General features: G+C 55.3%; 1 protein-coding gene across 1 annotated transcript in view; it reads left to right on the top strand.

The window, feature by feature from the left end:
* Positions 1-247: 247 nt before the first annotated feature.
* RIOK3 (RIO kinase 3) overlaps positions 248-11,158 on the top strand; it is a 17,962-nt gene continuing 7,051 nt past the window's right edge. The window contains exons 1-8 of the mRNA XM_068165480.1: positions 248-535; positions 1,780-1,901; positions 3,717-3,862; positions 3,988-4,092; positions 6,101-6,210; positions 6,897-7,040; positions 8,293-8,420; positions 10,570-10,755. Coding sequence (XP_068021581.1) covers positions 473-535; positions 1,780-1,901; positions 3,717-3,862; positions 3,988-4,092; positions 6,101-6,210; positions 6,897-7,040; positions 8,293-8,420; positions 10,570-10,755 — 1,004 coding nt within the window. The 5' untranslated portion in view covers positions 248-472. The remainder of the gene's footprint in view (positions 536-1,779; positions 1,902-3,716; positions 3,863-3,987; positions 4,093-6,100; positions 6,211-6,896; positions 7,041-8,292; positions 8,421-10,569; positions 10,756-11,158) is intronic.

The following is an 11,158-nucleotide window of genomic DNA, read 5'->3' as shown; positions in this document are numbered from 1 at the left end:
TCCCCCACTGACACTAGCGGAAGGAGGGGGGCGGCCCGGAGGCTTTCGGGGGGTCTCAGTTCGGGGGCTGCTTCCCCGTGCCATAGGCGGAAGGAGGGGGCGGGGCGGGGGGGGTGTCTCACAGTTCGGGGCCTGCTTCCCCCTGCCATAGGCGGAAGGAGGGGGGGCGGCGCCGAGGCTTGGCCAATGGAGAGGCTGGCGGCAGGGGACGGCCAGGGGAAGCGGGCGGGAAGGCGGAAGGGTTCGCATTCGGAGTGTCGCCGCCCACAGGAGAGGCCCTGCCGCCAGGCGCTGCTGTCGCCGCCCACAGGAGAGGCCCTGCCGCTGCCGCCGTCCCGCCGAGAGGCCCTGTCGCCAGGCACTGTCGCTGCTGTCGCCGCTGCCGCCGTCCCGCCGAGAGGCCCTGTCGCCAGGCACTGTCGCTGCCCTGAGGAAAGCTGCTGTCGCCGCCCTCCCGCCCTTGTATGCTCAGATGGACCCGGTGGAAGTCGCTGCTGTTCCCGACGCCGGGCCGGGCCCCGCCTGGCAGAGCAAGGTGAGCGCGGGCCCGGCCCGAGCGGCGGCGGCTAATCCCTGCCAGGCCCTGGCGGCGGCATGCGGGACTGTATGGGGCACGCCTGGGGCCGCGGAGGTGCGGCCGGCGCTGGGCTGGCTCCCGGGAGCGGGGGGGAGGGGACGGACAAAGGCGCGCTGGGGCGCGGGCCCCGGCAGACCCGTCCGGCCCGCTCGCGGCGGGCTGGGGCCGTCGGGAGGGCGCCGCGGGGCGGTGCCAGCAAATCGCGGGCCGCGGTTGGCAAACAGAGCGCTGGGCTCCGCTGCGCCGGGCAGGCCGCGGCTCGCCGCTTCTGGCGGTTATCTCGCCGGGGGAGAGAGCTGCTGGACACTGATAAACGAGGCGCTTCTCCCCCGGCTCTGCTGCTGAGCTGCAAATCGGATCTGAGAGCTTGGCTGGCCAGGGGGTGGGCAGCGAGTCGCAGCGTGGTTGGATTCATCATTTCCCAGCCCTTGCTGTATGCCTGCTTCAGCGTTTGTGAGGGGCTGGGGGTGATGGCTGCCCTCTGAGGGCTCGAGAGAGAGGAGAGGAAGCTGTTCATAAGCCATGAGTTATTCCAGGAGAAGTTTCACGTGGTCTCTGTGTACACTTGTAAGCAAACTTTCTGAAAAGAACGATAGAATTGTCAGGGCTGGAAGGGAGCTCAAGGCTCAGCCAGTCCCAACCCCCTGCCATGGGCAGGGACACCTCACACCACAGCAGGTTGCTCACAGCCACCTCCAGCCTGGCTGCAAACACCTCCAGGCAGGAGGCTTCCACCACCTCCCTGGGCAACCTGTGCCAGGCTCTCACCACCCTCCTGGGCAACAACTTCTTCCTCACAGCCAATCTCAATCTCCCTATTTCTAGTTTTCATAGAATAGAATCAGTAAGGTTGGAAAAGACCTCAAAGATCATTTTGCTCCATCCCCCCCATCTCCTATCACTACCCAACATCCCCAAAGGCTTTGGCAGAGCCCTGTGCTCAGAGGGTACTGACACTAACAAACATGAATTTTTGCTCTGTTTTTAAGTGACCCACATCCTTTCAAGCACAGCTCTCCCTGCTGAGTTGGTGAAACTGTTCCTTGAGGTCTTTTCTGTTCATTGTGCTTCCCTGAGCATCTGTGGAGGACAGGCTGCTAGAGGATTACACCAGCTTACCTTTGAGCCACTTAGCTCCTTCTCCAGATTAGTGTCTGGCCATTGGGTTTTGTGCCTGACTTGTGTACAATGTTTATTTCCAGTGCCCGTGGGGAGCTCCTGCCACACCTGCAATATCTTGTTCCCTTGCTGATGTCATGAGTGAGCAGCTGGCTAAAGAGCTGCAGCTGGAAGAAGAAAATGCTGCCTTCCCTGAAGTGGCTGCGTGAGTTTGGTGATCTCCATAGCTGTGAAGTCCTCTTCTGTTCACTCTGCAGTTTCATGCAATGTGCTCAAAGTGCACTGATTGACTGAATGCTTTGCCTGTTTTCTCCTGACCTGCTTCTTTGGGCCTTTTGCACTGAAGGGGGTGGGTCTAGAGAGTAAGTCCTAAGAGCAGCAACTGAATGTTGTTTAGTCTGGAGAAGAGGAGGCTGAGGGGAGACCTCATTGCTCTCTCTAACTCCCTGAAAGGAGGTTGCAGTGAGGTGGGGGTTGGTTTCTCCTCCCTAGTAACAAGTAATAAGATGAGTGGCCTCAAGTTGCAGCAGGGGAGGTTTAGGTTGGATATCAGAAGAAATTTCTTCCTTGAGAAGATTCTCAAACAGTGGAACAGGCTGTCCAGGGAGGTGGTTGAATCCTCATCCCTGGTGGGATTTAAAAGCCATATGGTGCTGGGGGGCATGGATTAGTGGTAACTTGGTATCATAGAATCAGTCAGGGTTGGAAGGGACCACAAGGATCAGCTACTTCCAACCCCCCTGCATGGGTAGGGACACCCCACACTAGATCAGCCTGGCCAGAGCCTCATCCAGCCTGGGCTTAAACACCTCCAGGGACAGGGCCTCAACCACCTCCCTGGACAACCCATTCCAGGGCTTCACCACTCTCATGGGGAAGAACTTCCTCCTCCCCTCCAGCCTGAATCTCCCCACCTCCAGCTTCATTCCATTCCCCCTAGTCCTATCACTGCCTGAGATCCTGAGCAGTCCCTCCCCAGCCTTCTTGTAGTCCCCTTCAGATCCTGGAAGGCCACAATGAGGTCACCTGGGAGCCTTCTCTTCTCCAGCCTGAACAGCCCCAACTCCTTCAGTCTGTCCTCACAGGAGAGGTGCTCCAGCCCTCTGCTCATCCTCCTGGCCCTGCTCTGGACTTGGGCTGGTTGGCAGAGCTGACAGGAGTTTACCAGGCTGATCCTCCTGACTTGCCCAAGCCAGGCTCAGTGATAAAAGCTGAGTTTGCTGGCAGTTAACCAGGATTGCCATTCCCTGTGTGGAGCTTGAGTGAAGACTTGGGGAAAAGCTGCTGTCAATGGGATGTGTGATTGGGGGAAAGGCATTTTTCTGTTGCAGTCATCTCCCCACCTCCAGCTTCATTCCATTCCCCCTAGTCTACGATGGCTTCTCCAGTTAAACCTCTTCCTTAGGTTGTCTCTTCTGTCACCACCACCCTTCTTTCTTGCTCTTTGCATTGTTTTGAGTGCTTTAGGCCAGTCTCTAAACTAAATGTCAGGAATGTGGGGGTTGTTCTGGTATGCTTAGCCACTCTTGTTACAGTGTTGACTCAACAATACCAGTTTGAGAACTGTCAGCTGTCTCACCTGTCTCCTCCTAAGACCTGGTGGCATAGGCCAAGAGCTTCCTGCTCCTCAGCTCCTGTACCTTTTGCCTGCAGCCGTTTCTGTGAAGCCAAGCAGCACTGTTTGCTGTTGTGTTTGCTTATGGATGTATACACACACACACACACACACAGATACAGCTGTGTGGCTTCTTTCTCTCTCTTGAGGGGCATCTTAACAATGCAGCCTCATGGTTTCTACAGAGTGGTAAACAAGCCAAAGTTCCAAGTGCAAAGGAATGGCAGGGCAGTGAAGTCATGCTCTGTGAATGTTCCCTGCTGGCTTGCAGGGTGGGGGACAGGCGAGGTCTGCTTTATCCCTCCAGCTCTGCATGAACTCCCGGGCAGAGGGATGAAATGCTGCCAAGTGGGGCTGCTGCCCAGCTGACTCTGATTGTCTCTTTCATGTTCTCCTTTTGCACAGTGTTGCAGAAGGACCATTCATTACAGGAGAGAACGTTGACACCTCCAGCGACCTGATGCTGGCTCAGATGCTGCAGATGGAGTTCGATAGGGAATACGACGCGCAGCTCCGGCGCGAGGAGAGGAAGATCAACGGGGACAGCAAAGGTAGCCTCCTCAGGAGAAAGTCTTGCTTTGGGGCTGCTCTTGGCACTCTGCTGAAGCTGCCAGGGCTGTGAGGAAGCAGCAAATCCCTGATCATCACAGGCATGCTCCTTTGTTTTGTTTCTTAGTCTCCATATCCTTTGAAAACTACCGGAAGGTGCATCCCTACGACAGCGACAGCTCAGAGGATGAGGTGGACTGGCAGGACACTCGCCATGATCCCTACAGAGCAGGTATGGGGCACTTTGGAACAGCAGCTTGCCCTGTAGCAGGCCTGAGCATGCATCCCTATAAGGTGCATCCCTATGACAGTGACAGCTCAGAGGATGAGGTGGACTGGCAGCACACTCGGCATGATCCCTACAGAGCAGGTCTGGGACAGTTTGGATCAGCACCTTGCCCTGGTTAGCAGGCCTGAGGATGCATAGCTATGACAGAGACAGCTCAGAGGATGAGGTGGACTTGCAGCACACTCAGCATGATCCCTACAGAGCAGGTCTGGGACAGTTTGGATCAGCACCTTGCCCTGTAGCAGGCCTGAGGATGCATCCCTGTGACAGCTCAGAGGATGAGGTGGACTGGCAGGACACTCAGCATGATCCCCTCCAGAGCAGGTCTGGGGCAGTTAGGATCAGCACCTTGCCCTGTAGCAGGCCTGAGGATGCATCCCTGTGACAGTGACAGCTCAGAGGATGAGGTGGACTGGCAGGACACTCAGCATGATCCCTCCAGAGCAGGTCTGGGGCAGTTTGGATCAGCACCTTGCCCTGGTTAGCAGGCCTGAGGATGCATCCCTGTGACAGTGACAGCTCAGAGGATGAGGTGGACTGGCAGGACACTCGCCATGATCCCTGCAGAGCAGGTCTGGGGCAGTTTGGATCAGCACCTTGCCCTGGTTAGCAGGCCTGAGGATGTGCCATATTTCATTCAGGTTGTTTGGCTGTAAGGCAATGGCAGCTGTATGTGAAATCAGGTCACCCTAACTGGGAGGTGTTGTGCAGGAAGCAGGGCAGCTAACTGCAGGCTTCTGTCTGCCAGAAGGTTGCCTTTAGTGGCTGAATCTGGCAAAGATTCATAGAACCATAGAATCAGCCAGGTTGGAAAACACCTCCGAGATCATTAAGTCCAGCCTGTTGCCTAATCCCTGACACCTCCTGACAACTAAACCATGGCTCCAAGTGCCACATCCAATCCCCTCTTGAACACCTCCAGGGCTGGGGCCTCCACACCTCCCTGGGCAGCACATCCCAATGACCAATTACTCTTTCTGGGAAGAACTTTCTCCTCACCTCCAGCCTAAACCTCCCCTGGCACAGCTTGAGACTGTGTCCTCTTGTTCTGGTGCTGCTTGCCTGGGAAAAGAGACCAAGCCCTGCTCCACCTGTCTACAACCTCCCTTCAGGTAGTTGTAGAGAGTAATAAGGTCTCCCCTGAGGTGAGCAATGAGGTCTACCCTAATTCTAGGTGGAAAGTATTGTGGGCTATGCACATCTGCCATCCAGCTGTGACTAGGGACATCTGCACATGACACTGAACACAACAGTGTGTCTGACACCCCAGAGAAAAGACACAGGTGAGCCCTGACATAGCAAATGAAGCTGTGACATCTAGAATGAGAGAAGGTGACCTCATGATCAAACAATTTAAGTGGTTTATTCTATTCAATGAATGAAACTGTGGGCCTGGAGGTGTTCAAGAGGGGATTGGATGTGGCACTTGGTGCCATGGTTTAGTCATGGGGTCTGTGTTGACAGGTTGGACTTGATGAGGTCTGTTCCATTTTGAAAGATGCTCAGAGGGCTTCAGCACCTCTGCTATGGGAACAGGGGTTGTTTAGCCTGGAGAAGAGTGCTCTGGGGAGACTTTAGAGCAGCCTTCAAGTACCTGAGGTGGGCTAAAGGAGAGCTGAAGAGGGACTTTTGACAGAGGCCTGGAGTGCCAGGATGAGAGGGAATGGCTTCAAACTGGAAGAAGCTGGATTTAGATGAGCCATTAGGAAGCAGTGCTCCCCTGTGAGGGTAGTGAGGCACTGGAAGAGGTTGCCCAGGGAAGCTGTGGGTCCTCCAAGCCTGGAAATGTTGGAAGCCAGGCTGGCTGGGGCCTTGAGCAACCTGCTCTCGTGGGAGGTGCCCCTGCCCCATGGAACTGGATGGCCTTTAAGGTCCCTTCCAACCCACCCCCTTCTATGTTTAGTTCAGTTTGTGAAGATGGGAAGTTTGATTTCTTCCTCTCTCCTGGCAGATAAACCTACTACTACACCCAGGAAGGGCTTCATAGGCAAAGGCAAAGACATCACCACCAAGCATGACGAGGTGGTGTGTGGGAGGAAGAACACTGCCCGCATGGAAAACGTAAGGGCAAGCTCAGGGGGGGGCCTTGCTTTGCAGGTGCACCTGCAGTGCTGTGATTCAACTGAGGAAGCTAATGCTTGTCTCCCAGTGCTGCTGCACAGGGGGGTTATTTGCTTGCCTTCTCCCATCAGAGGAGAGCAGTGCAGTGTTTGGATTGGCTGCTCAGCTGGCAGTTCCAAGCTGTGCAGGCTTCTGGTTTAATAACACTTTGTGTTAATGAGTTGTGCACAGAGCTGCTCTGGCAAAACAAAGCTAGCAGCAGGCCTGGTGTGCAGGCAAGGAAAGCACCAAGGCTGTTTGGAGAAGCACAGCTATCATGTAACCTATCTTGTTGCTCCAGTTAGTTTTGCCTGATGAGCCAAGGAACTAACTTTCAGTCCCTTGTCTGACTTGCAGCTTTGCACTCTGTTTATGCATAGCACATCCCTTCCCTTTTCTCCAGAGTAATTGGTGCAACTTCTGCAAGTCAGGAAGTGCTGCCAGTGCTGTTTTGACAAGGTCTTGGCTAATCTCTCAGTTTGGGCAGGACCTGCCTGTGGGTTTTCACACCCTGACACAAAGTGAGCTTCACTTTGCTCCCAATCTACCCTAGGGTTTGGCCGGTCAGAATGAGGCATTCCTGCCTGGGCCAGCTTTTGGTGGCTGCCAGTAGCAGTTCTTACATTTTCTCTTGTTTCTGCTCCTAGTTTGCCCCTGAATTCCAAGTTGGGGATGGGATTGGGATGGACCTGAAGCTGTCAAACCAAGTCTTCAATGCCTTAAAGCAGCATGCCTACTCTGAGGAGCGGCGGAGCGCGAGGCTCCACGAGAAGAAGGAACACTCCACTGCTGTATGTTTGTGATGAAGCCTCTCTCTGTGCTTTTATCCTCTCTAACAGCTGAGTGCTGCCTTGGTGATTCCCTGAAATGTTCCATTTCATTTTGGCCACAGCAACCCCAGGCAGAGCTACAGGCTGGGGGCAGAGTGGCTGAGAGCAGCCAGGCAGAGAGGGACCTGGGGGTGCTGATTGACAGCTGCCTGAACATGAGCCAGCTGTGTGCCCCAGGGGGCCAAGAAGGCCAAGGGCATCCTGGCCTGCATCAGGAAGAGTGTGGCCAGCAGGAGCAGAGAAGTCCTTGTGCCCTGTGCTCAGCACTGCTGAGGCCACACCTTGAGTCCTGTGTCCAGTTCTGGGCTCCTCAGTTTAAGAAGGACATTGAGAGACTTGAAGGTGTCCAGAGAAGGGCAAGAAAGCTGGGGAGGGGTCTGGAGCACAGCCCTGTGAGGAGAGGCTGAGGGAGCTGGGGTTGCTTAGCCTGGAGAAGAGGAGGCTCAGGGGAGACCTTCTTGCTCTCTGCAACTCCCTGAAGGGAGGTTGTAGCCAGGTGGGGGTTGGTCTCTTCTCCCAGGCAAGCAGCACCAGAACAAGAGGACACAGTCTGAAGCTGTGCCAGGGGAGGTTCAGGCTGGAGGTCAGGAGAAAGTTCTTCCCAGCAAGAGAGATTGGGCATTGGGATGTGCTGCCCAGGGAGGTGGTGGAGTCCCCATCCCTGGAGGTGTTCAGCAGGAGACTTGATGGGGTGCTTGGTGCCATGGGTTAGTTGATTAGGTGGTGTTGGATTGGTTGATGGGTTGGACTTGATGATCCTTGAAGGTCTCTTCCAACCTAGTTTGGTTTCTTCTAAATAAAGGTTTGTTCTAAGTAGACTCTGACTTAATTAGGGAACCAATTGATATGCTGTGGCTGGGGTTAGAGCAGGGCCTCTGGCAATTCCTTCTTCAGATGTGGCTGTTCCACTTTATTGGTGTCTAGATGAAATGAAATGCTGTATCTGGGATGTTTTGCTCCCTGGTTTGCAAAGACTTCTAGCAGACCCTGCAGGAAGGGCTCTTGAACCATGGTCTGTGGAACTGCTGAGGTTCCTTAAGGTGACTGCTGGAGCAGTCTGGCTTGGCTTCACCTGTTCCACTTAGGGTTTTCTTCTCTCTGTCTGTTGGGAGATGCTCTTAATGCATTTTGATTGAAGGCATGTAAATGCCCTGAACACTCTGTAAAGCAAAGAATTCTTTTCATCACCTGAGTCTTCCTTCCCTGCCTGCAGGAGAAAGCAGTGGACCCTAAAACACGTTTGCTCCTCTACAAGATGGTCAATGGTGGGATGCTGGAGACCATCACAGGCTGCATCAGCACAGGGAAAGAGTCTGTGGTGTTTCATGCCTATGGAGGAAGGTAAGCCTCTTGTTTGGTAGTTGAGAGGAGCTTTGAGTACCAGAGATGGTTTACAAAGCAAAGACACTTCAACAGCCTGCTCCTTCTTCATTTGCAAGGCTTCAGAGTTTGTCTTCCTGCACATGCAGATGATAATAGCTGAAAACCAAGTGGTGCTAACAGTACAGTAAAAAAATGCCCTGGCTGCCTCCTTGGAGAGCAGGGACACTGTGGAGTCCTGTGGGAAAACTCCTCTGAGTCTTGAGTCAGAGCAGGGCCAGGAGGATGAGCAGAGGGCTGGAGCACCTCTCCTGTGAGGACAGACTGAAGGAGTTGGGGCTGTTCAGGCTGGAGAAGAGAAGGCTCCCAGGTGACCTCATTGTGGCCTTCCAGGATCTGCAGGGGGCTCCAAGAAGGCTGGGGAGGGACTGCTCAGGATCTCAGGCAGTGATAGGACTAGGAGGAATGGAATGAAACTGGAGGTGGGGAGAGTCAGGCTGGAGGGGAGGAGGAAGTTCTTCCCCAGGAGAGTGGTGAAGCCCTGGAATGGGTTGTGCAGGGAGGTGGTTGAGGCCCTGTCCCTGGAGGTGTTTAAGCCCAGGCTGGATGAGGCTGTGGGCAGCCAGATCTAGTGTGGGGGTGTCCCTGCCCATGGCAGAGGGGTTGGAACTGGATGATCCTTGTGGTCCCTTCCAACCCTGACTGATACTGTGATACTGAGGAACTACTCACACTGACCTGCCCCAGACTACAGAGCTGTCCTCCTGATCTTGGTCCTCCTGAGGACTCTCCTTCCATACACATCTCTGTGTGCTCCATCTGGGCAGCGTGGTCGAGGTGCTGGGCTGCCTTTGGGCTCCCTGGAGAGCAGTGTAGGGATGCTGGTCACTGCCAGCTGTGCAGGAGGCCAGCTGTAGAGACCACTCTGGAAGGATGGTAGTGTTGAGAGAGCACTGAAACACCACTGCTGCAAAGTGAGCTGAGGAAGAGCTGTAAAACACAGAGACTCTGTTTGAAGATGTTGAGAGAAGGGTCAAGTGGCAGGTGGGGAGACAAGATTGACTCTCTTGCTTCCCCCCCCTTCTCTCTCCCTCCCTCCTCCTTTCCCCCCCCCCTTCTCTCTCCCTCCCTCCTCCTTTCCCCCTCTTCTCTCTCTCTCCCTCCCTCCTCCTTTCCCCCCCTTTCTCTCTCTCTCCCTCCCTCCTCCTTTCCCCCCCTTTCTCTCTCCCTCCCTCCCTCCTCCTTTCCCCCCCTTTCTCTCTCTCTCCCCTCCCTCCTCCTTTCCCCCCCCTTTCTCTCTCTCTCCCTCCCTCCTCCTTTCCCCCCCCTTTCTCTCTCTCCCTCTCCCTCCCTCCTCCTTTCCCCCCCCCTTTCTCTCTCTCCCTCTCCCTCCCTCCTCCTTTCCCCCCCCCTTTCTCTCTCTCCCCTCTCCCTCCCTCCTCCTTTCCCCCCCCCTTTCTCTCTCTCCCTCTCCCTCCCTCCTCCTTTCCCCCCCCCTTTCTCTCTCAGAGAAGAGACCAACCCCCACCTGGCTACAACCTCCCTGCAGGGAGTTGCAGAGAGCAAGAAGGTCTCCCCTGAGCCTCCTCTTCTCCAGGCTAAGCAACCCCAGCTCCCTCAGCCCTCTCCTCACAGGGCTGTGCTCCAGACCCCCTCCCCAGCTTTCTTGCCCTTCTCTGGACACCTTCCAGCAGCTCAACCTCTTTCCTAACCTGAGGAGCCCAGAACTGGACACAGGACTCAAGGTGTGGCCTCAGCAGTGCTGAGCACAGGGCACAAGGACTTCCCTGCTCCTGCTGGCCACACTCTTCCTGATGCAGGCCAGGATGCCCTTGGCCTTCTTGGCCCCCTGGGCACACTGCTGGCTCAGGTTCAAGCAGCTGTCAATCAGCACTCCCAGGTCCCTCTCTGCCTGGCTGCTCTCAGCCACTCTGCCCCCAGCCTGTAGCTCTGCCTGGGGTTGCTGTGGCCAAAGTGCAGCCCCTGGCACTTGGACTTGTTGAATGCCATCCTGTTGGCCTCTGCCCACCTGCCCAGCCTGCCAAGGTCCCTCTGCAGAGCCCTTCTGCCCTCTGTAGCTTGCAGTGCTTAAAAAAACCAACCCCCCCCAAGGCTTGTAAAGGTGTCAGTAGTTAATTTTGCTGTGTGTTTGGCTTTTCCCCCTGAGCAGCACAGCTGAAGGTCAAGAGGTCCCTGCAGAGTGTGCCATCAAGGTGTTCAAGACCACCCTCAATGAGTTCAAGAACCGGGACAAGTACATCAAGGACGACTACAGGTTCAAGGACCGCTTCAGCAAGCTGAACCCACGCAAGGTCATCCGCATGTGGGCTGAGAAGGAGATGCACAACCTCACAAGGTAAAGAGGCCAGGTGCCTGCTGCCCTCCTAGGCTCTGCCTAAGGAATGCAATACAATAGAATTAACCAGGTTGGAAGAGACCTTTGAGATCATCAAGTCCAACCTATCACCTATCCAACCTACTTGAAAGGTGGTTGTAGCCAGGAAGGGGTTGGTCTCTTCTCCCAGGCAAGCAGCACCAGAACAAGAGGACACAGTCTCAAGCTGTGCCAGGGGAGGATTTAGGCTCGAGGTGAGGAGGAAAGTTCTTCCCAGCATGAGAGTAATCGTCCATTGGGATGTGCTGCCCAGGGGAGGTGGTGGAGTCCCCATCCCTGGAGGTGTTTAGGACAGGGGCTCTGGCTGTGGCACTTGGTGCCATGGTTTAGTCATGAGGTGCTGGAGTTGTATAACTCGAGGTTG

Source organism: Melanerpes formicivorus, unplaced genomic scaffold, assembly GCF_026170545.1.
Source record: "Melanerpes formicivorus ecotype bairdi unplaced genomic scaffold, bMelFor1.0.p_v2 SCAF_89, whole genome shotgun sequence".
Classification (NCBI taxonomy): Eukaryota; Metazoa; Chordata; class Aves; order Piciformes; family Picidae; genus Melanerpes; species Melanerpes formicivorus.
This window is presented reverse-complemented; position numbering and strand designations above follow the sequence as displayed.